The sequence below is a fragment of the Enhydra lutris genome, unplaced genomic scaffold, assembly GCF_002288905.1.
Source record: "Enhydra lutris kenyoni isolate GAN:26980312 unplaced genomic scaffold, ASM228890v2 scaffoldscaffold13, whole genome shotgun sequence".
NCBI lineage: Eukaryota > Metazoa > Chordata > Mammalia > Carnivora > Mustelidae > Enhydra > Enhydra lutris.
The window spans coordinates 47,546,317-47,571,861 of NW_019154097.1; the positions used below are offsets into that span (position 1 = coordinate 47,546,317).

The window sequence follows — 25,545 nt, forward strand, 5'->3', positions numbered from 1 at the left end:
GGGGAGAGATCAGCCTGCAGTAGCCCCCAAACATCAGACTTGACAGAAGCTCCATTGTCCACCACTCACCAACCAGGTCTCCATAACAGCCCACAGTGTGGGGGAGGAAGGGCGTGAGACCCCCATCTACCAAGAAGCCAACAAAGCTGCTTCTCACTCTCCAGGTGACCTGGGGTTGGAACACGCCTAAAGAATGACAAGGCAGAGGGGAGCAAATCTCAGTGACCATGAAGACTGAAGATGTCCCTGATAAACTACCTGAAGACATAGCCTTGGGTACCCTGAGAAACCATAATTTTCCCACGGATGATGCAGATGAAGATCACAGATTGATAACGGGGCATGCTGGGGACAACAAGGGGGAGCCGGCACGCTCCTGGAGGTCCTGTGTCCTCGGAACCACCACCGTGGCCAGAAATCTGCATCCCGCGTACGCACATCTTCTGGCCCAGGGATTCCGCTTCTAGGAATTTATCCTTAGCTGCATCTGCTAACATACGAAATGATGTGTGAGCCAGGCTATTGTCTGGTGAAAGGAACAGCCCATCCACGCACGGCAGAGCTGTGGAAGGGATGGGGGTGCATCCCCACACTGGAAAATGGGGCAGTTTGGCAGAGAATGAGAATCTGTTTAATGTATAAATATGTATGGCTTTCCAAGATAAAGTAAGAGAAACTGTAAGCAGAACCCGTTAGCCATTATTTGCATGTAAAAGGCAGACACATATGTCTGCTCTCGCCTTGTAGTCAGAGAATGTCTCCAGCAGGCTGTGCAAGGAATCGGGGCATGTGGGTGCCTTGGGGGAGGGAATGTGTGTGGCTGGGAGAGACGAGAGACTGACTTTTCATTGAAAACGTTTATTTACTTTTTACTTTTATTATATATATAAAGTAGGCTCTAGTGCCCAGTGTGGGGCTTGAACTCACAACCTTGAGATTAAGCATTGCATACTTGGGGTGCCTGGGTGGCTCAGTGGGTTAATCCTCTGCCTTTGGCTCAGGTCATGATCTCAGGGTCCTGGGATCGAGCCCCACATCGGGCTCTCTGCTCAGCGGGGAGCCTGCTTCCTCCTCTCTCTCTGCCTGCCTCTCTGCCTTCTTGTGATCTTTGTCTTTCAAATAAATAAATAAAATCTTAAAAAAAAAAAAAGGAGTTGCGTACTTTACCAACTGAGTCAGCCAAACGCCCTGAAAGCATCCTTTAATTTTTAAAAATTTATTATTATTTTTTTAAGATTTATTCATTTGAGAGAAAGACAGAGACAGTGGCAGAGGGAGAGAATCTCACTCAGACTCTCCACTGAGCAGGGAGCCCCACGTGGGGCTCCATCCCACCATCCCTGAGATTATGACCTGAGCCGAAACCAAGAGTCGGAGGCCCAACCAACTGAACCACCCAGGTGCCCCTATTTTTTTTTTTAAGATTTTTTTACGTATTTGAAAGAGAGTGAGAGAGTGCACGAACCGGGGGTGGGGACCAGTGGGAGGGGGAGAAGCAGACTCCCCACTGAGCATGGGACCCCCCCCATATAGGGATCAATCCCAAGACCCCAGGATCAGGACCTGAGCAGAAAGCACACGCTTAACTGACTGAGCCACCCAGGCGCCCCCAAAAGCATCTTTTAAAAGTAACCTCTAGGGGTGCCTAGGTGGCTCAGTCATTAAGCATCTGCCTTCAGCTCAGGTCATGATCCCAGCATCCTGGGATCGAGCCCCGCAGCAGGCTCCCTGCTTGGCGGGAAGCCCGCTTCTCCCTGTCCCACTCCCCCTGCTTGTGTTCCCTCTCTTGCTGTGTCTTTGTCAAATAAATAAATAAAATCTAAAAAAAAAAAAACAAAAAAACCCAAAAAACCTAAGGTGGAGCTCCAACTCACAATCCCCAGACCAAGAGTCACATGCTGAGCCAGCCAGGCACACTTTTTTTTTAAAGTAACTATTGAAAACATTGTAAACATTTAATATCTTTTGCATTTAGCCAAGTGTGCATGTGTTGTATACATAACAAAACAGGAAAAGAAAACAGAAAGTAAGAGAAAAATAGAACGGGTGCTAGGCACCCACACATACAGTGTTTCCTGGATGTCAATGGCAGGTGCCACTGCTCCCTCTTCGCGGGTGATGAAATGAATTCAGCTCATAGAAGATCAGAAAGCCACTCAGAGTCAGTGACTGGCAAGGGAGTGGTGAAGCTGGGTCTGGGACCCAAGTGTGCAGTGATGTTTGGGGCAGTGCCTTCCGGGGCAGACAGATGCCTAGGGCCAGCTGTGGCTGGGCTGGCCTCAGGACTGTGACCTCTCCATTTGGGAGAAAACCACGAAGGGGTTGCTCCTAGAAACCCAGCTCTGGACACTGAGTCTGGGAGAAGGATGGTGCCCCTCACGGAAAGGCCGGTGCTCATGGAGTAGCAGGGAGGCCAAGCCTAGCTCTGATCCCGCAAAACGCGTGACCTCTAGCAAGTGATTTTCCCTCTGTGAACCTGAGCGCCTCATCCAAATTCCCACTGCTGGGAAGGCAGGAGGCCTAAGTGAGGTGACAACTGAGAAAGCCCCCTCCTCCTCCGGGTTAGGTTCCCAAAAATAAACCTGATCTTTCAGACTCAAAAGCGTGGTCCCCAAAGCTCTGAACTGCCCTGGCTCTCGATGCCTCCTTCTGGGTCCAGGTGGCTCTAACACAAACAGACATACTGTTTGCTAAGTGCGTCCGATTGTGCATTCATTCATCTTACACCTAAGCAGGGTGTCCCACGCGCCAGACTCAGGTGGCCAGGGCGGTCCGCCGTGCGCGTCCCCGGCCCGCGTGTCCCCGCACTTGCCCACGCCTCTGAGCACATACTAGGGCCCATAGCCCCCGTGCACCTGGAGACTGGCACTCTGGGACCACGCCTGCCGCCCACGCGTACTGGCGGCACAGGCCACCCGAGCGCCGACCGTCGCGCCCTCACCCCACTGTGACCACCAGCCCGCGGCGAGCCAGCAGGGTAACAGCCCTGGGCGCAGGCCCCGCCCCTACCCCCAGGCGGCCAATGAGCGCCCTGACCCGATCCGGCCCCGCCCACCCGGGGGGCTCCGGCCGCCCATTGGCGGGCCCCGGCGCTGAGGCCCCCGCACGTGGGGCGGGGGCGGGGGTGAATGAAGTGGAAGAGATTCCCCCGCCCCCGCGCTTACCTCCCGAGCCCTGCGCGGCCCGCCCCCCGCGGCGCCCAGTCCCGCGCCCGCCTGCCCGCCGGCTGCACGCGACCCTGCGGTCCGGCTCCCTCGGGCGCCGACCCCGCGTCGCGGACCCGCGATGGCCAAGCGCAGCTCGCTGTCCATCCGCATCGTGGAGGGGAAGAACCTGCCCGCCAAGGACATGTGAGCGCTGCCGGGGGTGGGGGCCCCAACTTTTTGGGGAGGGGCACTGCCCCTTCCTTAAGCCTCACCTTTCTAGGGTCCACACGGCCCGCCCGCAAGTGGAGCAGCGGCGAGGGTGTGGCGAGTGTGGCCGCCGTGGGGGACTGGAAGGGAATGGGGACGGTAAGATTTGTTGCGAGCACGGGGCGGGGGTGGGGCGGGGGGACAAGGAAGGTCCGTGGACGGGGGAGGGGACGGGGGGTCAGTAAGGGGCCTGAGCTAGCAGGGAACTAGCGAACGGCGCTCAAGAAGGGAAGGGGCTTTAATAGGACAGGGACTGAGCGTGGGGGGCACCTCACAGGGAGATGTCTCCGTGAACTGCGGGGGTGTGGCTGGAGGGGGTGGGGGTGCCCCTGGGAAACGAGGGGTCTTCCTCGGTAGTTCCGGAACCTTAGGACCCGAGAGTGTGCACCTGAAAAAAGCCCCGGGGGGCCGGGCCTGTCCCGGGGCTTCCAGCTGTGCGCCGGAGTGAAGGGTGAACCGGTAGGTCAGGAGGCTGGGACCGTGCAAAGATGGGGTGGCCAGGGAGCAGCTGTTCCTTGTGCCCTGGGCTTTATCTGAGCCCTGCGGTGGCTTTACCTCCTCACAAGGACTTAGCAAGGCAGTTCTCATCATTCCATTTTACAGATAAGGAAACCGAGGCTGGGAGACCTGAAAATGCCGGCTCCAAATGGCAGAGGAAGGGCTTGGGTCCAGAGCTCCTAACGCCCGCCAACATCTAGAGCATTCCCTGGTCCCTGGCCAGATTTGAGGAGGTTTCCCAAGCCCCTTGTCCCAGTGCCTTTCTCAGTAGTCCCAGAGCTGAGGTTCCCCATCTTAGCTCTGAAGCCTCAGTTTCCCTTTCTGTAGACTGGAGGTCAAAATCCCTTAAGCACAGGGATGTTGGCTGGCTCAGTTGGTAGAGCATGGGACTCTTGGTCACGGGGTTGTGAGTTAGAGCCCTAAGTTGGGTGTAGAGATTACTTAAAAATGAAATCTTATTTATTTATTTATTTAAAAAGATTTTATTAATTTATTTGACAGAGACACAGCGAGAGAGGGAACACAAGCAGGGGGAGTGGGAGAGAGAGAAGCAGATTTCCAGCTGAGTAGGGAGCCCAATGCGGGGCTTGATGTGGAGCTTGATGTGGGGCTTGATCCCAGCACCCTGGGATCACGACCTGAGCCGAAGACAAGACAGACGCTTAACGACTGAGCCACCCAGATGCCCCTGAAATCCTTAAAAAAAAAAAAAAAAAAAAAAAAAAAAACCAAAAAAAAGACTCTAGGTGAACTGGCCCCCTGGAGCAGGGAATGGGGGAAGGGGAGCCCAGAGGCTGCATAGGGTCCAAAGTTCACTGTCTGGAATGCCCCCCCCACGCCCTTCCCCTGCCGGCCCAGGGCTTCTCAGCCGGCTCCTGGATGCCAAGAGGTGGCGAATGGGGAGGGGTGCAGGAGGCCGGGGCGAGGGCGTCTCTCGCACCCGGACAGTGGCCCCTTGTGAGTTAGCCTGCTCACTCAGCGCCTTGAGCAGTTCTAGTTCAAGGCCCCCTGGGCCTGGTGAGGCCAGGCTCAGCAGTTGCTATGGCAATGGGTAAGGGAGGGGGCTGGGCAGGCCGTCTCCTGGTGGGTTTCTCGTCTAGGGGCTAGGTGGGGTGGACGCTGGGAATGCGGTCTCCCGGGAGAGCCAGGAGGATGAGCTCTGAGGAGGGTCTCAGACTCCCGGCCCAGCCTCTAAGCAGCCCCCCCCAGGCTGGCACTGCTAACTAGGTCAGCTTGGCCTCCTCTGGCTGGTGGCTGCTGGGAGGAGCAGCCCCTCCGTCTGTCGCCTCCCTCCCCATCCCCGCAGGCCCTAGTGCCTGGCTCTAGGCTTTCCCCAGCCCCGGGGCAGTGAAGCCAAGGCCTGGGTCTCCCTGGGAGCCAAGGTGCCAGGTTCTCGGCCCAGCCCTGCCTCTGCCCAGCCCGGGGATCCTGGAGCTCCATCCCTGGGGGGTCGCCACTAAGTCCTGTTGGTTTAGCCTTTCATGGCCTGGCCCCCTGCCTGCTGACCTCTGTCACCTCCTGAAGCCTCTGGTCAGAGGGCTTCCTGTCACCTGGTTCCTAAATCCAGCTGTAACTCCCCCCCAACCCCCCACATTCGAAGCCCTGCCTTTGCACAGGTTTAAGGGGCTTCTGTCTTCAGACATTCCCACTCGGAGTCCTCCAGAAAACTCCTGTTCATCCTTCAGGACCCCTCTCAAACTTAGGCTGTGTTCCAGGGTTTTCCCTGGTGCCTCCAGCAGCACTGGTTCTCGTGCCCCGTCTTGTGCCCTCCGGAGTCAGGAGGATGCTCTTGGTAGCAGTCCCTGCCATGCTGTGTGACCATGAAGGATAGGGACCGTGACTCATTCGTCTTGGCATTCCAGGAGCCCTAGGGGGGGCTCCTGGCTTGTGGCAGAGGAGACTAAGGGTTGTGGAGGACCCTTCCATTCAATCCTTGTATTAGTTCTAGAAGGTAGATATGCTCAGTTTGCAGAAGGGGAAACTGAGGCTCGGGGTGGGTAAGTCCCTTGCCAAGGCCACATAGCGTTTAGGGAGAGAAGCTGGGATTCAAACCCACTCTTTCTGCTGCTGACAGGCCGAGAATCCTAGCTGGGCCGAGGCTGCAGCCTTACCATGGGCTTCAGTGGGGACTGAGCCTTGCAAATGCCATGCAAACCACTTGGCTCAGGGACAGCAGGGGTTCAGAGACCCCAGGAGGCCATCACTGGGTGCCGGAGGCTGGGAAGGGGCAGAGGCTGGGAAGGGGGTGGGCCTGCCTCACTGTGCCTCATCATCCTGTCTCCTGAGCAGCCTCCCTTCCAGCCAGGACTTGCACACCTCTGAGGACGGGGAGCTCACCACCTTTCATAGTGACTCATCTCAACAGAGACAGTTCTGAGGAGGGACACATCATCACAGCTGCCATTTCCACTCATGGGCTTTTAGTTCTCTTAAGGGCACAGAGCACAGCTGTGCTCCCTGTCACTGACCGTTTTCAGAGCCCACCTGTTCCCGTTCTATTGCCATCCACTGTCTCCCATCCTTGCGTGCCTGGATCAGCCAGACAGGAGCTAAGTCTCATAATGACTGGTGACCGACTGGCTCCCACGCCCAGTGGCCCTGGGGACCGGCCCAGGACTATTTCAGGGTTTACCCTGATCCTTCCCTTCCACAGCCTGGAAACTGCCAAGGGGCTAAATATAGAGGACTTGCAAGTAGCCAGGCTGGCTTCCCCAAGTGGCTTGGGGAAGGGGAAGGGGAAGTGGGGCAGGGGACCAGTCCCAGGGCCTCATCAGGACAGAGGGCACTAGGCAGGGGCACAGGTCCCAACAGCTGGCCGGGGATCATGGGTGGGCCTCTGTCCTCAGCCTGCTCCTGACACTGTCCCCTTTGCCCGGCTCTGATCCAGCCACCCAGCTTCTCATAGCCCCTGCACACCCAGGTCTGTTCCTGCCTCTGGGCCTTTGCCCACCCCGTGACCTGGCCCCGAACCCAAAGCCCAAACCTCACAGTTCATTCAGAGATTCATTCATTGAGTGAGAGCTGCACCGTGGGCAAAGTTGGGCTCACAGGGGTGCCATCCCAGGAGGCAGAGGCAGGGTAGAGGAGGCCTGTCCCCCACCCCCACCCCACCACTTTTCAGAGCACACGGACATCTTTCTCCTTCCCAGTTCCTTGTGCAAATATGCATGCAGCTGCTGGGGCCTGCTACCCAGCCCAGCTCTGGGAGTGCACAGGGGCCTGATTGCTGGAGGTCCGGAGTCCCCCAGATTTGGGGGGGGGGTGGGATGCAAGCTGAGGTGTTCCCAAGGGGCTCTCTGGAGGAGAGGGCTCCTAAGTGACAGGGAAAGGGGTGGCAGGCAGAAGAGCAGGGAGTCTAGGGCCATGCGAACATTTATTGAACACCTGTCATGGGCGGGCCCTCCCGTCAGACCGGGCACCTGGGGCAGCCACCCTGTGGGTGGTCATTCCGCGCCCCACTGCTCTGTGTGGGGAACTGAGTCCTGGCAGACGTTTCTGGTCAGTTTCCAGTCAGGTCAGTTTCCGGTCAGCATCGGGAGGACCTTCAGAGATCAGGGCTTCCTCTGTAGGAAGAACCCCTTTTGAGATGAGAAGTGGAGCTTGGAATTCCCCAGCCTCCCACATGCAAGTCATTTCCTTTTTATGGACACAGTCTGAAAGGCACTCCTGGAAACAGTCCTTACCTCCTCTCTTGCCTGGGACCAGCCCTAGGCCTGGCTGGGAGTGCCCCCCAACCCACCCCAGGAACTCCCTACCAACCGAGACCAGGGAGACCAGAGCACCTGAGCAGTCCCAGGTTCGTCTTCCTTTTCCTTCTTTCCCAGATGGCCAAGAGCTCGAGGCCAGCCTGTTAAATTTGTTCATTTATCCAGCAAACACCCCCGGACCCCCTGTCTTGTGCCCTGTCCTAGACCCTGGAGACACAGAAGCGGCCCCTCCCTCAGGTGGTGTGGGGACGGTGGTGGCAGCTGAGGACAGTGCATCGCTAGCAGTCCTGGGATGGAGGGAAAGACAGAGTTTGCAGGCACTGGGCCTGCAGAGGAGACCTTACTCCCTGCCTCTGGGGCGGGGCCGGGCTCTGAGAGGCCGGGGCCAAGGCTTGCAGGGGGAGGGGGGGGCGGGCAGCAGGAGCAAGGACTCCAGGGAGAGAGAACAAGGCGCCCACTTGGGTGTTGGGGATGGGGTTTCTGGACCTGGCCTGGGGCTGTTTCTGTCCTCCTTGGGGCAGAGCAGGGTGTGTGGGGGAAGGGGTGGCCGGCAGGAGCGTCCTTATCCCCCTGCAGGAGCAGGCGTGGCCTCAAGCCCTTGCTCCCCTGGTGCAGGGAGCCTCACGCAGGTTCCTGCCTTTTGCTCACCACCAGCCTCCCAGACAGATGGGGGGCACGGGGTACACGTTTTGAGCCGTTGGACCCCAGCCCAGGCTCCCCTTGCCTCAGACTTGATTGTCCTTTCCCTGGGGTCACCAAGGGCCGAGCTGCCTGGGAGCCCCTGGGCGCTCCTACCCTCTCCCCACCTGCCGCCGCTGCCGGCCAGCCCTGCCCTGCTCTTGTGTCTTGCAGCACTGGCAGCAGTGACCCCTACTGCATCGTGAAGGTGGACAATGAGCCCATCATCCGGTACGGCCCCCGCTACCCAGCACCTGCTCCTCCCCACGCTTCCCGCTCACACCCCGGTAGGGGAGGGGGCGGGCTCCGAGAGCAGCCGATCCCCAGGCCGGCTCCCCTGCCCTGACGCACCTGCTGGGAGGTGAGAAAACCCACCTCTGACTCTTCCTGCTGATTACTGACCTGAACGCCCATCCAGGGGTTGGATCCAAGGGCTTCTCGCCAGCGCTGTTCCTTTCTGTGATCTTTACGGCCCTCGGAAGGGACAGGATGATGATTAGTAACAGCGGCTGTGACTTCTGGAGTGCGGTCCGCCGGGCCCTGTGCTGAACCTTTTGTCTGCCCATTCATAACTTGCAAGGAGCTCGATGTGATATTATTAAGTTGCATTTACAGAGGAGGAGGAACCCGGGGACTGAGAGAGGGTAACTTGCTCAGGGCAAGTCAGACTGGAGCCCAAATCTGGCTGACCCCAAAGCCCGAGCCTCGTCCCCCTCTCTTATCCTGGCTTTCCCTCGGGTTTCCTGTGCCCTGAGAGATGCCCACCATGGTTATACCCCGGAAAGGCTGCTTCAGGCAAGGGGGCCCCAGCCTGTACCCAGAAGGGCCACTTTCCCTGGATGTGCTTTTGTCCCTGGGCTCCACGATTCTGGGCAGGCTCTTCGAGGTCCCGTTCCTTTTGTGTCTCTGGCCTCGACCTTGAACTTCATGACCAGAGCTGCCCCGCAGTTCTGCCCACCGGAATGCCCGTTGCTGACGGCCAGCCAAGGCTGTCGGGCTCGTGGTTCTTCCCCCTTGCAAATAGGACCCCAGGTCCTTCTTCCACATTTTGTCCAAACCAAGATACCAAGAAGGGGGGCGGGCAGGATGGCTCTGATTGTCTCTATGACAGACAGGGAAACTGAGGCCCCAGCGTTCAAGTCGCCTGTCGGAGAAGTGCTTGGGGTCAAGGTGATCATTTGAGCTTTCGTCCTTGGCCCGCCTTGGGGGTTTCGGCTCCCCAGCCCCCAGCATTCCCTGCTGAGTCCCCTGGGCTGAAGGCTCTGTCCTGGGTCTGGCCACGTAACACCGCTCTGGGTCAGGCTCTGCCACCGTCCTGTTCATGTGGCCTGAGGCTAGCTATGGCCCCCTGTGGTCTCAGTTTCCCCAAATGGAAAATGGCCTGCTAGATGCAGCCCTGTGCCCCACCCAGGGCAGAGAGGACTGTCAGGAGGGAACGGCTGATGGTGGGCAGTGGGGTCGAGGACCAGGAGAATCGTCAAATCCCGTGGGTGGGCCTGGGGCCTGCGGGTGGCCCGGCCAGGCACTGAGGGTCCTTTGCTGTAGGACAGCCACTGTGTGGAAGACCCTGTGTCCATTCTGGGGCGAGGAGTATCAGGTGCACCTGCCTCCCACCTTCCATGCGGTGGCCTTCTACGTCATGGATGAGGATGCCCTCAGGTGGGTGGGCCCCACCCTTCAAATGGGGCCCTGACCCTGCCAGCTGACCCCGCCAGCTGACCCCCTAGCCCATGTCATTGCTGGGCCTGCTGGGCCTGCCGGGCCTGCCGGTCACTTTGTGTCCTCTTTGTGGCCTGGAGCGGCGGGGAGCCCTGGGAGGGTCTGAGCAAGCAGGGGTCTACGGGGGCGGAGGTGTTCACACCGCTCACACCACATCACCCTTGTGCACGTGCGGGAGTAAAGGCACAGGTGTGCTGGGCTGTGCGTGGGGGCGCGCGAGCTAGGGAACCCAGGACAAACTTGGCATATATGTGAGCCCGTGTGTCTGTCCACGTGTAGCAACCTAGCACATGCCCGTGAGCGTGTCCAGAATGCAGGGCCCGCAGGAGGGTCACGGGTCCTGCTCTGATCGGCTCCTGCAAATGACTGGAGTGTCAGCCTCCCTGCTTCCCACAGGGCCCCTGAACTGGGCGGGGGGGCGGTGGGGGCGGGAGGTCCCAGGCTCCCTTCGGAGCCCTGCCCAGCTCTGGCCCCCTCTCCATCCTCCAGTCGGGACGACGTTATCGGGAAGGTCTGCCTTACCAGGGACACCCTGGCTGCTCACCCGAAGGGTAAGATTCCTGGGAGGGAGCCCATGGCCTGCTCCTGCTTCCTCTCCCCCGCCCCCTCCTGTCGCCCCTTACTGGAGGCCCTGTCCCTGGCCTTCCCCCAACTCAGAGATGCTTCCTCTAGGCTCCTTCACAGCCCATGCTCAGGGAAAGCCATGTGTGCCCTCCCTAGAAGGGCCTCTGGCCCATCTCCTGGCCCCGGCCTCAATGTCCTGGGCCCCATTCTGTCCCCTGCTGGGACTGCGTGCCTCTAGGGCAAAGAAAGGTTGCCAGTGCTGGGATCTGAGGCCTCTGCAGGCACAAGAAGGAGCCTCTCCACACTTGCAGAGGTGCAGAGACCCCTCCTGCCATCGGGCTGGCTCTTCCGGTACCCTTGGTGTCCCCTTAGCCTGGGCCCCGGGGCTGCTCTGCCCTAAGCCCTCCCGGCCAAAGTGGTGGGCCTGCGGCTAGGCTAGGCCCCTTGGATGATGGCTGGGATGCTGACACTGTTTTGAGGGGTCAGCCCTGCCCCATCCTCACTGTGGGACCTAGGGTAGCTGCTGCCTCCTCCAGGCTGGCTTCCTGGCTGCCAGTGAGGGTTCCAACCTGGAACTCTCAGGCGGTTCAGGTTTGGCTTGTGCAGCCCCTGTGACTCCTCCCGGGCCTTCCCAGCACACACCTGCTCCTGTCTGTGAGGCCGGGGTGGGCATGCGGGGGTGGGGGACTTTGCTGACTCATGGAGCCTCTCGGCCCCTGCCAGGCCCAGAGGCCTCTCCTGCCCGAGGCCCCCGCAAGCCCCTCGGGGTCCAGTGGCCCAGGGGATGCTGGGCCCTTAATGCTTCCCCCCCTGGGCTCGGCCCCTCCTCTGGCAGCCCCAGACAAGAGCCGCTGTTTTATGATGGAGAAACTGAGGCCAGAGAAAGAGGTTCTATCACAAGTTAGGTTCGGGGGCGGGGGGGCACGAGAGGAAGGACACAGGGGTCGCTGGACTTGGGTTCGCATCAAGCTTCTTCCAAGAGCCGCTGCTCAGCTTCTGTCCCGTGTCCCCATCTGTCCCTGGGGACGATGGCCCCTGCCCCCCCGGAGTTGGAGACGACCCCGAGCGGCCGGTGCAGGGGCGCTGTGGTGCCCGGCGGGGCTGAGCCGCTAGTCCCACAGGTTTCAGTGGCTGGGCCCACCTGACGGAGGTCGACCCTGACGAGGAGGTGCAAGGCGAGATCCACTTGCGCCTTGAGGTGGTCCCGGGGACGCCGGCGGGCCGGCTGCGCTGCTCTGTGCTGGAGGCCAGGTGAGACGGGAGGGGCCCCTGCGGGCGGGCGGGCTGGGGAAGTTGCCTGACCTCAAGGTGTTTCCTGGGTGACCCGGCCGAGGACGCCATGTCTCTTAAGGGACAGGGTGATGTTCTAATGGTGGGACTTCGGGCATCGTAAAGCAGGAGGCATAGCAGGTGAGAGGAGATCCCAAGCTCTGCACATGCAGCCCCCGTGCCAAGCCTGGGCTTCCCCTGGGGGTTTAACTACAGTATGAACTTGGCCTGGTGTGTGTGTGTGTGTGTGTGTGTGTGTGTGTGTGTGTGTGTTGCGGGGGGTGGGGTGCGGTTCTCTCCAGGAGGAACAGTGACTTGGGCAGAAAGGTGGGCCTGAGTCACCTACGACAGGCCTCCCTCCCCTCCCCATCCCCGGTATTTTTAGCTGTGGGCTCCCCTCCCGTCGGGGCCTGAGTGTGAGTCACACACGCTCCCTGAGGAGCTCCTTCCCTTGTGGCTCCAGGCCGCCTCCACAGGGTCCCTTGGCTGCCTCTGGGGCAGGAGGGCAGAGCCAGGCCAGTGCCCGTGGGGGAGCCGGTCCCCACAGGGGTGAGGGGGTGAGGGCTGTCAGCTTGCGGGGGGAGCGGGGGGGGGAGATCTCTCTCCAGCAGGTGGGGACGGTGGCTCCCCAGCTGGATTCCCTGTCCTGGGGCTGGAGTGTGGATGAGGAGGCAGCGGGAGAATGTGCAGACTTGGGCAGGGGCCGCTCACACCCTCACACTCGGCCCTTCCCGCCCTCTGGCTCACACGCACGTGCTGCTGACACTCCTGGGGACGCGGGGGCTGGCCCAGCCTGGCCTCCACTCAGCAGGTGCCTGGGCGGGAGGAGCCGTCTGTCCAGACCTCTGTGTGGAGCGTGGGGGGGTCTCGGCCCCCACCGCCCCCCGCTCAGACCACACTGGCATTCCAGGAGGCCCGAGAAGCTGTCTGTGCAGAAAGAACGTTTCTTCTCATCTTTCTGGGCAGATTCTCAAGTTCATGTTCTGGAATTCTCTTGGCTCTGAGGAGGCAAGAAAAGCCGGCACAAGAGGCTTTAAACTAAAAATATGGAGAAGAGCAGAAAATAGTACTTACAGTAAAAAGAAGAGGTTTGGGCTTTGCTGTTGCCCCACGAAGGGCTCTGAGCTGGGGTGCTGGGGTGCTGTGAGCGGATTTGGGCTTTGCAGAGCATTGGCAGGATGGCCCAGCAGGACTGCTCCCCAAGACCCACCTCCCCCACTGTGGGGCAGGCCTTCTAGAAGCCCGTGATCTCAGTTGTGGGGGTTATCTTCTATACTCTGCAAAGGGGAAACCGAGGCTTGGAGAGATGGCCCCAGCTCAGGGCTGCTCTGGCAGTCGGGGGGGGTGGGTGGGGGACACAGCCCAGGCTGTTCCACGATGTACTTGCCTCCCTGACTCCCCAGAGCAGACGATAAGTTCACAGCCCACCTGCGGCTGTCAACCCAGAGGAGCCATGGCAGGGGCCTGGTCTGGTGTGGGTGCCCCGTAGAGGCCTGTGGGGGGAACACTGAGGGAATCAGCATCCCGGGGAGAGGCGCTGGGCACAGATGAGCCCAGCGCGGTGGGGTGACCCCACAGCGGTCAGATGACAGTCTGGGGAGGGAGTGTGAGAAGTGGATGCCCTGCTTCCCTCCCAGGGACCTGGCCCCCAAGGACCGGAACGGTGCATCTGACCCCTTCGTCCGAGTGCGCTACAACGGCCGGACACAGGAGACCTCGGTGAGGGGGCTGAGGGGGGCGGGGAGCCCTCATCAGCTGGGCGGTCAGGCTGGGACTGTGGTCTCACAGAAGAGATTTAAGAAAGGCTGGGTGACCCTGGGGCATAGCAGGTCCCGGCTCTTCTGTCACCAACCCCTACAGCCCCAGCTGCCTTTCACTCCCGGCCTCCTGGCCCAAGACAGCTGGTGTGGGGTTCAGCTGCACAGTCCGATAGCTACCCCCGCATTGTTCTCCCCCAGGAAACAGCCAGGGTGGTGGGTGTAGCCCTGGGGTGGGCCAGGGGTGGAGGCCTGGTTTCTCAGTGCAGTTTGCTGCTACCTTTGTGCTGTGTGGCCTTGGACAAGTACCTTGCCCACTCTGGGCCTCCATTCCCCCCTTGAGAAATGAGCAGGAGTTTGGACAGGAAGGTTATACCTCTGCTGTTGCAAGGCCCCTGCAGGGATCCCAAGTGGGGTGTTTGGAGTGGCTGTGCCCTTGGCTGGGCCTTGCTTGGAGGCCCCCTTGGGGTCAGCCCACCTCTACTCGCCCCGTTCTGGACAGATTGTGAAGAAATCATGCTACCCACGCTGGAATGAGACATTTGAGTTTGATCTGGAAGAGGGGGCTGCGGAGGCGTTGTGTGTGGAAGCCTGGGACTGGGACCTTGTCAGCCGGAATGACTTCTTGGGCAAAGTGAGTGCCCCACTCCTTCGGGCTGCACCTGCCTCCATTCCGGCACCGCCCCCAGTCTCCCCCTGCCCCCCACTGCCCCAGAGGGGCACTCCCCAGAACCAGCCACTGGTGCTCAGGGACCCCGAGGAGGGACTCCCCCAAAAGGAACAGTAGTTGACTCTGCCTTACGCCCCAGGTGGTGTTCAATGTCCAGAGACTGTGGGCGGCCCAGCAGGAGGAGGGCTGGTTCCGGCTGCAACCCGACCAATCCAAGAGTCGGCGGGGAGAGTGAGTGCCTGGGCTTGGCAGTGGGGCTGGTGGGCTCCGGGCCCCAGGGGGTTGGGGGTGGGCGGGGATTCCTGACCATTGGCTCCAGCAGGCAGGCTGCACAGTGGGGGGCAGACCCTTTCCCTCCGGGCCAGACTCTTATCCTGACGGGTCCTGCGGCCTGGCCCTTCTCGCAGCCGTGGACTTGGCCCTGTCCTCTAAGCTCCAAGGCAGTACAGGTCTCCTGCTTTCTACCTTCTAGCAGATTCTGGAATAGGCCATCAGACTTTTTCCCTTTAAGGCTTTCCCAGCAGACCTCATACCAGGGTTCAAGTCCCCAGAGGTCTGACTCTCCCCCAGATTTTCCAGGAATGAGGTTGCCAGATAAAATATAGGATGTCCACGTAAAGCTGAATTTCAGGCAAACAGTGAATCATTTTTCCATGTGGTACTTCCGTGCAGCGTCGGAGACAGACTTAGGCTAAAGATACTCAAACTTACTGGGCGTCTTGTAGTTTTATTTTGGTTAAATTTGGCAACCCTATCAAGGAAGCCCTCTGGCCTCCTTGCCCACCACTCAACCCGGAAGTGGAGGGTCAGCAGTGTCCCCCACTGTGGATGGTTCAGCTCCGTCTCTCTGCAGAAAGTCCCAGACCCCCCATCCCTACCATGGACAGGGCGGGGGCGGGGGCAGACGGCTGTGTCCAGCCGCAAGGCATATCCAGAGAACCAGCCGGCACCGTTTGGAGGGCTTCTGGGGATGAGGCCGTGCTGAGCAGCAAACTTAGTGAACTGCACTGTGCTTCTGGAAGGGGTGTGTGGCTGAGAGACTGCTGAGGCTTGGTCAGCAACCCCGACAGGAGGGATCCGCCAGGAGGGATCCGAGCAGGAGAGCTTGGCAGTTAGATCTGTTGTGGCAAGTTCTCCAGCCTGCTCGAGCCTCAGTTGCCCCGGCAGGTTGTTAAAACCGTTGGGGACTTGCTTCCAGCTTAAAGCGTGTACACGAAGGAGCTGTTCTCTGAGAGTTTACAGATCTGAGGCTGGGCAGCCCAGCATGTTCGCATGGGTCAAGCTCAGAGTCCAAGGGGTCTAGAGGGAGCAGGGAGCCAGGCGGTGGAGATGGCTGGAGGCGGGAAGGGCTTGCCCAGCAGGGAAGGAAAGCAGCTTGAGGGGAAAGAACAGGAGCTGGGCCGTGCAGGGGGTGGGCAGGTGGAGGGTACAAGCCGAGAGACAGGCTGGCGCTGAGTAGGGAATATGGAGCCAGCGGGGAGGGGCCCAGCGCAGGCGGCCTGGGTCCCTGGTGGAGAGGTCACAGGCTGCCCGTTCCAGGGGCAGCCTGGGCTCCTTGCAGCTGGAGGTGCGGCTGCGGGACGAGACGGTACTGCCCTCCGGCTGCTACCAGCCCCTGGTGCAGCTGCTGTGCCGTGAGGTGAAGCTGGGCACCCAGGTGAGGGGGCCCCGGGGGAAGGTGGGAGGGTCCGGGGCCAGTAGGCCAGTCCTCCCTGTCCTACACCCGCTCTGAAGAGCAAAGCCCTCAGTTCTCAGGACGGTAAGAACTAGCCAGTACCCAGGGCCCCTTGCCATCCCTTGGGAAAGCACCCCCCTTCCCCGCGGTCCTCTGAGGTCCTCAGAGTGAAGGGTTTGGGTTCCCCTGTGGGTCCTCTAACCCTGTCTCTCCTTGCCGCTTCCTGCAGGGCCCAGGGCAGCTGATACCTCTTATAGAGGAGACAACGAGCACAGAGTGCCGCCAGGGGGTGGCCACCAACCTGCTCAAGCTCTTCCTGGGGCAGGGACTGGCCAAAGACTTCCTGGACCTGCTCTTCCAGCTGGAGCTGGGTCGCACCAGTGAGGCCTGGGAGGGGGTGGCCTGTCTGAGGGTGTGGTGGAGAGGGGGCCAGGAGCCAAGGACTGCAGAGATGCTGAGAGCGGAGAAATCTGGGAAGGCTTCCTGTAGGAAGCTGCTGGGTCCGATTAGGAGGCAAAGGAAGGAGCAAAAGGCATAGGTGGGGCAGTGTGCTGGGAAGGGGCAAGGAAGGTCCTTACAGAGGGGCCAGCTTAGGGCCCCCAGCCCCGTGGTCCTCCCTTCCCCAACCCCGTACCCACCAGAACCTCTGCTTGCAGGTGAGGCTAACACCCTGTTCCGGAGCAACTCTCTTGCCTCAAAGTCCATGGAGTCTTTTCTGAAGGTGAGGTTGAGTGGTATATGTCTTTGTTGCCTAGATGAGGAGACCGAGGTTCAGAAGGGACAAGAGATAAAGAAGTTCATGCATCTACTCGCGTGTTCATTCGCGCAGCAGCACTTGGTCTCGCTGTCCCCTTTGTGGGCCTGGCTCTACCCCGAGCGGACACAGCAGGCAGATGGCCCCCGGGGGGGGGGGGGGGGCTGGGAGGCCAGCTGCAGGGAGACGGCCCGGGAGCTGGAGGCAGGAGGCGGGACCAACGCCACCCCCCCCACGGCCCCCAGGTGGTGGGGATGCGGTATCTGCATGGCGTCCTGGGCCCCATCATCGACAGGGTGTTTGAGGAGAAGAAGTACGTGGAGCTGGACCCCAGCAAAGTGGAGGTCAAGGACGTAGGGTGAGGCCGGATGTGATCCCTGGGGCGGGGGCGGCGGTGCCAGGCCCTTTTTGCAAGTGGATGTTTTGGCTCCTCTGCCCGGGTCTACTTTTCCGTCGCTCTGCCCACCTGTGCGTTGCCTTTGTCCCTGCCTCTGCTGACGCCTTATTGCGCCTGTCTCCGGGAACCCCGCGAGAGTCCCGTGCAGGGGTGCTGACCTCCATCCTCTATGCGGGATCCACTCAGGTGCTCCGGGCTGCACCGCCCACAGACCGAGGCCGAGGTGCTAGAGCAGAGCGCGCAGACGCTGCGCAGCCACCTGGGGGCGCTGCTGAGCGCGCTCAGCCGCTCCGTTCGCGCCTGCCCCGCTGTGGTCCGCGCCACCTTCCGGCAGCTTTTCCGGCGCGTGCGCGAGCGCTTCCCCGGCGCCCAGCACGAGGTGCGCCCCCTGTCGGTGGGGCCGGGCGGAGGGAAGGAAGCAGTGTTGCGGGGTTGGTTAGAACCGCAGGCGGGGGCAGGGGGGCAGGCAGAGGCCGGGACAGCACCGAAGGCCCGCGGGCAGCCCAGCCCCGCTCTCCCGCGCCCCCCAGAACGTGCCGTTCATCGCCGTCACCAGCTTCCTGTGCCTGCGCTTCTTGTCTCCCGCTATCATGGCGCCCAAGCTCTTCCACCTGCGGGAGCGGCACGCGGACGCGCGCACCAGCCGCACCCTGCTGCTGCTGGCCAAGGTGGGTGCCCGCGGGGCTCCGCCCGCACGGCAGTGTGTCCCCGACTGGCTCCAGGGTCGCCCGTGGCACCACACTTGACACTGGACAAAGCTTTCTCGTGGTCACCCGAGCCCATGGACAAGGAAGCGGGTCCCTGCGGGGAAGGAGATTCGGCCCCGGAGCCTGTGTGTGTGAACGCGGGCCCTTTAGCCCCCAGATCGGCCTCTTATTCCCAGGCGGCCCCTAGCTGCCTGCCACCAGGCTGGGGCCGGCGTACCCAGGGGAGCAGTCTTCTCTTAAACTTGCCGAGGAAGGCCGGCGGGTTGGTCTCAAGTAGCCTCAACCGTCCGGTCCCGAAAGGCCTCACACCCCGTGTCGGTTCAGCCCCGAGCCGCAGTAGGGATGGAACGAGCCCCTGAGCAGAGCTTGTGCTGCTGCGGCCTCGGGTTCTACTACGGGAGTGGCACCCGATTTGGTGGCGGGGTGGGGGAGGTTGCGGGGGCGGGGGGGTGTTGACCCAGCAGGCCTGGCCCTTGCTGCCGTCCCGGGCAGGCGGTCCAGAACGTGGGCAACATGGACACGCCGGCTTCCAGAGCCAAGGAGGCTTGGATGGAGCCGCTGCAGCCCACCGTGCGCCAGGGCGTAGCTCAGCTGAAGGACTTCATCACGAAACTGGTGGACATCGAGGAGAAGGAGGGTGAGCACTCCCGGTTTGCCCCGCCCCCGTGCCCGGGGCCCCACCCACACTGGCCCCTCCTATGGCCCCGCCCACAGCCTCCCTGTCCAGTTTGCTCTGTCCTCTGGCCCAGGCCCCCACTTATCTTATCTCTGTGGCTTTTTGGTCGCACCCACAGCCTCTTCATCACGTTTGCACGGCCTTGCCCACCTGCTGCCTGTGCCCCTCCCCTCGCGTCTCTGCCCACCTCCCACTACATCCCTGGGCTCACATTTTATCCCCCTCCCGGCCCCGCAGAGCTGGACCTGCAGCGGACCCTGAGTTTGCAGGCCCCGCCGGTGAAGGAGGGGCCGCTCTTCATCCACAGGACCAAGGGCAAGGGCCCTCTCATGTCCTCCTTCAAGAAACTCCACTTTTCCCTTACCACCGAGGCCCTCAGCTTCGCCAAGACGCCCGGCTCTAAGGTGGGTGAGGAAGGAGGTGGGCAAGTGGGGATGCGAGGGGTTTATAACAGCTAGGAAGCACCCGTGCTCTGTGTGGCTGGGGTCACTCACAGAGTCACTGGGGTCACTTACAGAGCCGGGTCCGTGATGCTAACTCCCCAGGCTGTAGGAGGGGAGACTAAGGCCCAGAACTGGGACATAGAGGGGCCCCGGCTTGGACCCTGAGTCTCCCTGTCTCGGCCCACTCCAGAAAAGTGCCCTGATCAAGCTAGCCAACATCCGGGCAGCGGAGAAGGTGGAGGAGAAGAGCTTCGGCAGCTCGCATGTCATGCAGGTCATCTATGAGGACGATGCGGGCAAGCCCCAGACCGTGTACCTGCAGTGCAAGGTGGGGGCCGTGTGGTGCGCACTTGGGGAGGGCTGCTGGGGGAATGTCCGCCTGGGGGGCGCAGCTAGAAGGAGGCCCCAGTGAGCCTACTACCCCGTGTCAGCTCTATCAGGCCCAGCAGGTGTGAGATCTGATGTGTGTATGTGTGTGTGTGTGTGTGTGTGTGTGTCGTGGGCTCTGGGGGGCCTGGGGCCCCGTGCCCGTGGCTTTCCCTGGGCCTAAGCACCCACATCTAGGTCTGCGTGGTCCGGTATAGGACGTGTACGTTCCCGTCAGTCGGAGCGTCACACATTGTGCATGTTCGTTAGAAACTGGTTTTGTGAGTATCTTTGTTGGTGCCTGTGTGTTTGCGGTGCGATCGACACGCAGTCATCACGTTCGTGCAGGCGTGTGACTCTGGGTGCATGCTCTCCAAGTCTCGTCTCTTTATGCATTAACTCATCCATTCATCTGAGAAGTATTTGCAGAGCGTCCACAAGGCTCCAGGCGCGGGTTGTGGTGCTGGGGTACAGCAGCAGGTGAAACTGCCCTGCCCTCATGGGGCTGTCTCCCAGGGAGGCGGATGGACCGCTAAGTATTTCACGTCAGATGGTGGCAGCGCCTTGAAGGGCACAGAGGAGACTAAAGGGGAGAGGCAGGGGACAGAGTAGCATTCAGTAGGGGTTACTACTCTCTAAAGTGTGGGTGGGAGGGCCTCTGGCAGGTGGCCTCTGAGCAGGGGCATCGTGAAGGGGAAAACATCTAGGGGCAGCACACGGAGATCAAGAAGGAAGGCTGAAGTCAGAGGGGTTTGGCTTATCCCCGAGAGGGACTGTCCAGAGCCACAGGGTAAAACGGTGCCTACTCTGTACAGTTGGCAGGTTGTACACTGCTCAGGGCACGGCCATGGGGGGCAGCGGCTGACATCCAGCTGCCGCTCTGCTCATCAGGCCATGTGCCGGGGAGCTCCAGGAAGGGAGGGCGGGCTTCCTGGAGGAGGTGAATGCTGGTGTCCCCCTACACCCCTGCAGTGTGTGAACGAGCTGAACCAGTGGCTGTCTGCGCTGCGGAAGGTGAGCATCAGCAACCCCGGCCTGCTGGGCTCCTACCACCCTGGCGTCTTCCGCGGGGACAAGTGGAGCTGTTGCCACCAGAAGGATAAATCAGGTGGGAGCGGAGGCCTGGGCCCCCCTACACGGCACCTGGGCTCCCTGGCCGGGGCACGGGGCTTCCAAGCCGTGGCTGGCTGGCCTGGCTGGGGGGCCACCTGTGCACCTGGGGGAAGTCGGGGAAGTCAATGGTGGCAGGTTGGTCCCTGCAGGGATTCCAGGCGGGAAGGGTTCCGGGACAGGAGTTTGGGAAATGCTGTGTGGTGTGGGTGCCGTGCGTGTGTTCATCGAAGGCTCTGAGGAGGCCTGGAAACGAGCTGGAGTGCCATCCATCACGCTGTGTAACGCAGCACTCCCTCGCCCACATGACAGGGACCCTCTCTTGCCCGGGGAGGGAGGGGTCTGTGAACCAGGGCTTCTAGGGACACACCGTAGGGACTCCTTGCTGCCTTGGGCACAGGAGGGCCCCTGAGCTTCACTTTCCCACCTGGCGGCCTGATGCTGGAGCTGCGGGGGTGGGGGCGGTCCCCGGGCACCAGAGGGACGGCAGAGACAAGCTGCTGCTAGAACTTTCCGTGATGGTGGCAGCGGTGCCCAGGACTGTGTGTGTGCTTGTCACGAACACGTGTGACCAGACTTAAAGTGTGCCCAGTGTGGCCCAGGAGCTGAGACTTAAGTTCGTTTTAATTTATGCAATTTTAACGATTTTGCATTTAAGTGGCATTATGCGGCCAGCTGGCTTCCCCGTGGGGCACCTCAGTTAAGACCTTCCTTCTCTTACCTTCATCTGCTTTGCAAAACTCTTGCTCCCTGGTCTCAGAAGAGACCCGGCCCTCGGAGCCGGCTACACGGGGAGTCCCTGGGAGGCCGCCGCACCTGCTGCAGCCCGGCCCGGGTCTGGGAGGGGACAGCAGCTGCTCTATACAACAGTGTCACTGGTTGGTTGGCCGCTGGCTTTGACCTTTGTGGCGATGGCCTTTGTTATTGGTAAGGGGGGGGGGCTCCCTAGGGCTCTAGGAGGCAGGGTCTGGTAACCCATTCTATGGAGGAGAAAACGGAGGCTTCATGGAGGGGCCAGTGCCTCTGCCAAGGTCGTAAGACCAGCTCATTCCAGCTTCCGTCCCCATGGTCTTATGGTCCCAGGCCACTCCCTTCTTCCTTCCAGGCCGGCAGCCACCGGGAAAGCTGTCCAGCCCCCTGAGCTGTCTCCTGTGTGGCTCCCGTGCTCGGCCGTTGTGCATCTCTGGGCTCGGAGGCTGCCCCCAACAGAGATGAGCTGCTGCCCCTCCTGGGGCCCCTGCGCCCGTTCCTGTCCCTCTGCAGGCCTCGGTGTCCCCACCTGTACTGCCACGAAGTTGGACATAAGCTCTCACGGAGCCTATCTGCAACCCTGCCCTCTTTGTGTCCCCAGATCTGGGCTGCGACAAGACCCGGTCGCGGGTGACCCTCCAGGAGTGGAATGACCCTCTGGACCATGACCTGGAGGCCCAGCTTATCTGCCGGCACCTGCTGGGCGTGGAGGCCGCACTGCGGTGAGGAGGCCTGTGTGGCCCGCGGAGTGTGGTGGGAGAGGGCAGGAGCTGGGGCCCAGAGGCTGGTCTCCTGCTGTACATCAGGTCTGGCCCCTTCCTGCCTGTGGCCCCGCACCGGGGGAGGGGCACGTGGGTCTCCACGGCAGGAGGCGGGCTCACCCAAGGATGAAGGCCCAAGGATACAGAGGCCCCGGGTCACTGCCACGGCTATGTCTGGCCTCGGGCTGACCCAGCCTCCCAGCCTGTCCGGCCTTCCCGTTGTGCCCTGAGCACAGGGATTGTCCCCAGGCAGCTGCTAATGCCTGGTCCCGGCCCTGGCTCCCGCACAGAAACAACCAGAATGCCTGTGGCCGCCCCCACAGACTCAGAATTTCTGGAGGCGCAGTGCTGTGTGGGCTTACCTCCGAGTAGCCCCTGTTTCCCTAAGTGTGCTGGGATCGGGGCAGTTTTCTTTTCTTTTTCTTTTTTTTTTTTTTTTTTAAGGATTTTATTTATTTATTCGGTAGAGATCACAAGTAGGCAGAGGCAGGCAGAGAGAGAGGGGGAAGCAGGCTCCCTGCTGAGCAGAGAGCCCGATGTGGGACTCGATCCCAGGACTCTGAGAACATGACCCGAGCTGAAGGCAGAGGCTTAACCCACTGAGCCACCCAGGTGCCCTCGGGGCGGTTTTCTGTCGCACACCCCCATGCCTGCGTCCTGGAGGGGTGGTGGCTGTTGTCCTTGTTCCTCATCCACTTTTCCAGGGCGTTATTTCGTCCTCAGAAACCCTTCTGGGGCTCATGGGGTCGGACGAGAACCGCGCACTCCCCTGGGAGCTGCAGTGTCCAGTAGCTTCCAGGTCACTCCTGTCACCGGCCCCCTCTCCACCCCTCGTCTGGCCCCCTGGCTCGGGGACATCGTCCTCCACCTACCAGATACAGGCACCACCCTGTCTGCTCTTTTCTGGGGACCCACAGTTGTGTCCCCCATTTAAGCCAGGAAGCGGCGGAGCAAAGACTCGATCCCAGGCTACCTTGGGTTCAGGTGGTTCCCGCCATGGGACCAGTGCCATGGGCCTGACCACAGCCCCGTGCCTTGAGAGCCTCCGCATTTATGGAATCGCTTGGCCCCCCTTCTCTCGTTCGGCCTCGCCTCCTTGCCATCCTGCAGCGTCTGCCCTGGCCCTTCTGCCCCACCGGCTCATCTGGTCCCCTGACGCAGTGGCCTGGGGCTGCTGTAACTGATCACTGGACGCTTGGCTGGGAATGACCCAAATGTCTTCTCTTGCAGTCAGGGTTGAGTTAACAAATGAGCGGAGCGGGTCAGGGACCGACCCCACAGCCTAGAAGGCATCTGAGGGAGGAGGAGCGTGTTAGATCTTAGCAGAGGGACACAGCTCTTCCCAAATGGGTCAGGGAGACCGTCCAAAGGACCAAGCCAGTGGAATTCCTAAGTAAGGAGCTTCAAGCCTGGGGTCCCCGTGGCTGCTGGTTCTCCCTTCATGGAAGCTCCCAGGATCGCACCTCAGAGGGCTCGGGGATCTCCGGTGAACCCTGGTTAGGAATCGTGCTTAAATTGTCATTGTCTCCTACTCCCCTAAGAAGGAAAGTCGTTTCACGGCCAGTTAATACTGGGGACTTTCGGGCCCCAGTTGGCCCCTTCCCCCAGGGTCCTCTGTGGTTCGAACTTGGTTTCCACAGCACCTTCCGCCGTCCTACTATTGCGGAGGTGGGGAGGACCCGAGGAGGCTGGAAGAGGGAAGGTGGCAGGTGGCCGGGGGACCACGACCTGGGCCTCTGTTACTTCCCCCCAGATTGAAGGGGTCAGCCCCTCCCTCCCAGAATCCCCTCCCACTCAGGAGGCCCACATGGGGTTCCCTGGCCTTCTTGGCAAGGGCTCCACGAGCTGTCCCTCTGTCCTCCCCTGCAGAGAGAAGCACCGGGAGCTGAGTGCGGGCACAGAGGCAGGCTCTGTGCACACTGGCCCGGGGGAAGGTAGGTTGCTCCCAGCTGGACTCCCACAGTGGCCTGAGCTCCGTTTTGGGGTGCTGTGGGCGGGGCCGCATCCCCCGGGAGCCTCTGGCCCTGGCTGCTCTGCCCTCATCGTGCCTCTGCCTCCAGCCCCCGAGGACGCGCTGGCCCAGCTTCTGCAGGTGCTGCGGGACCTCCAGGAGGCCCACCGCTCCGGCCTGGCCAGTCCGCCGCCTTCGGAGCCCCGCCACCCCGGGCCACTGCAGACGTGAGGCCTGCCCCCCGCCCAGTGCCCTCGCCGAGCCCCCTGCCGGGTGCTTGGAGACCCCCGGTGCGCTTTTGGCTCTTCACTCCCACTCCTGGGGGAGCAGGGCTTAGGGCTGTCATGGGCTGGGTGAGTTGGAGGTCCAGGGGGTCCAGAAGGCCCGTCATTGGCTGCCCGAAGTCTCTAGGGGACTTGGCGTGCTCTTGCTCTTCTGTGAAGCCTGGCTGCTCCCCACGGCTCTTGTGGGCATCGCTGGCGCTCGCCCAGACTCTCCAGGGACCCTCCCTCCTGCCCAGGGCAGACCTGGCCAGAAACCACCCCTAGGATGGCCCGAACCCAGGGGAACTGATGCTCCTTGGACCCAGAGAGGTGGAAGGGAACACGGAGCGCAGGCGCCCAGGCCTTGACCTCAGCATCCCCTAGCTCCTGGCCGCCACGCCCCCTCTCCCCTCCAGCCACAGGCTGGGCGCCCTGGGAGAGCTTCGCCGGTGCTCTGTTGCTGACAATAAACCTGCTGTGACTGCTGGGCTCTGGGGTCTTGTGACGGGGGTCGGTGGAGGGCCTGGGCCTGGGGACTCCCGTGGCTCCTTGGGGTTGGCCAATGACCGGCACCGCATCCTTAGCCTTTGTGTAACCCATCTGCCCACCCCCCCACATCGCAGGGGGACTCATTTCTCCCCCAAACTGCTGTCCCCACCATATCCCTGGGTCCCACTGCTCCATCCCTCACAGGGTAGAGCCTGAATGTGCCTCACCTTCCCTTCCTGGCCCTGGGGCGGCTGAGTCTGCACCGCCCCTCCCCCATCGCCAACAACACCCTGTTCTCTGGCTCCTTCTTCAGGGCCTCACACAAGCCCTCATGTCTGTTCAGCCTCCTTGGGTTTCCAGGACCTTGTGGTCAGGAAGTACAGACCCCAGGGTCTACTGCACCCTAATACAGAACATGAAGGGACAAGAGAGGCGTGCCTTTATGGGGCTGCCACTGGGGCCGGAGTGGGGACGCACACACAGCCGCCCAGCAGCGACACCTTCCACCCTCTCCTCCAGAACGGTCCAGGCGTGGGGTGGCCGCTGCAGCCTGAAGAGGGGTTATAGTAAGTGCCTGGCCCTGGCCCTGCTGCCCATGTACCCCCTGCCCCCTGGGTTCTACCAGGCAGAGAGGGAGGCCCCCTCCCCCCAGCCAGCCCAGTTAATAGCATCCTTGGCCCAGACTTGGCCAGGATGGCCCGGAGGGTGGAGGTTCCAGCCCTAGGGCACCATCCCCTCAGTGCCTTCTGTCCCTTCCCAGTTAAAGAGCCCCCCTCTCCCACCACTTGGCCTGGAGAGTCAAGGCTGGTGTGGGTCTCAGGGGGAATGACACTTCCTCGGCCCAGGGCCCAAGGCTCAAGTAGGAGATGGCTCTTCTCAGAAAGTGGTGTGGAAGCTTCTGGTTTCCTTCACGGGTCCTCAGCTGCTG

At 61.3% G+C, this 25,545-nt stretch overlaps 1 protein-coding gene across 2 annotated transcripts; it reads left to right on the forward strand.

Annotated features, from left to right (window-relative positions):
• Positions 1-3,182: 3,182 nt before the first annotated feature.
• LOC111145929 (ras GTPase-activating protein 4) lies at positions 3,183-24,169 on the forward strand. Of its 2 annotated transcripts, XM_022501247.1 has the most exons (21): positions 3,183-3,350; positions 8,471-8,527; positions 9,842-9,955; positions 10,505-10,566; positions 11,701-11,830; positions 13,486-13,567; positions 14,108-14,239; positions 14,415-14,506; positions 15,815-15,932; positions 16,180-16,330; positions 16,607-16,671; positions 16,950-17,062; positions 17,288-17,480; positions 17,632-17,769; positions 18,301-18,445; positions 18,722-18,888; positions 19,118-19,255; positions 20,266-20,401; positions 21,755-21,875; positions 23,784-23,848; positions 23,975-24,169. In XM_022501247.1, exons 1-21 carry the CDS (start codon positions 3,286-3,288, stop codon positions 24,094-24,096), a joined length of 2,406 nt encoding a protein of 801 aa, XP_022356955.1. In that variant the 5' UTR covers positions 3,183-3,285; the 3' UTR covers positions 24,097-24,169. The 2 variants fall into 2 exon arrangements, with proteins under 2 accessions (XP_022356955.1, XP_022356956.1); XM_022501248.1 differs by lacking the exon at positions 19,118-19,255.
• The last annotated feature ends 1,376 nt before the right edge of the window (positions 24,170-25,545 follow it).

What these genes read in the sequence shown, in the direction of transcription:
- LOC111145929 (XM_022501247.1), top strand. Translation starts at nt 3,286, where the DNA reads ATGGCCAAGCGCAGCTCGCTGTCCATCCGCATCGTGGAGGGGAAGAAC. An exon ending in GCCGGACACAGGAGACCTCG is followed by an intron (nt 13,568 to 14,107) that starts GTGAGGGGGCTG and finishes CGTTCTGGACAG; the next exon opens with ATTGTGAAGAAATCATGCTA. An exon ending in GGAATGACTTCTTGGGCAAA is followed by an intron (nt 14,240 to 14,414) that starts GTGAGTGCCCCA and finishes CTTACGCCCCAG; the next exon opens with GTGGTGTTCAATGTCCAGAG.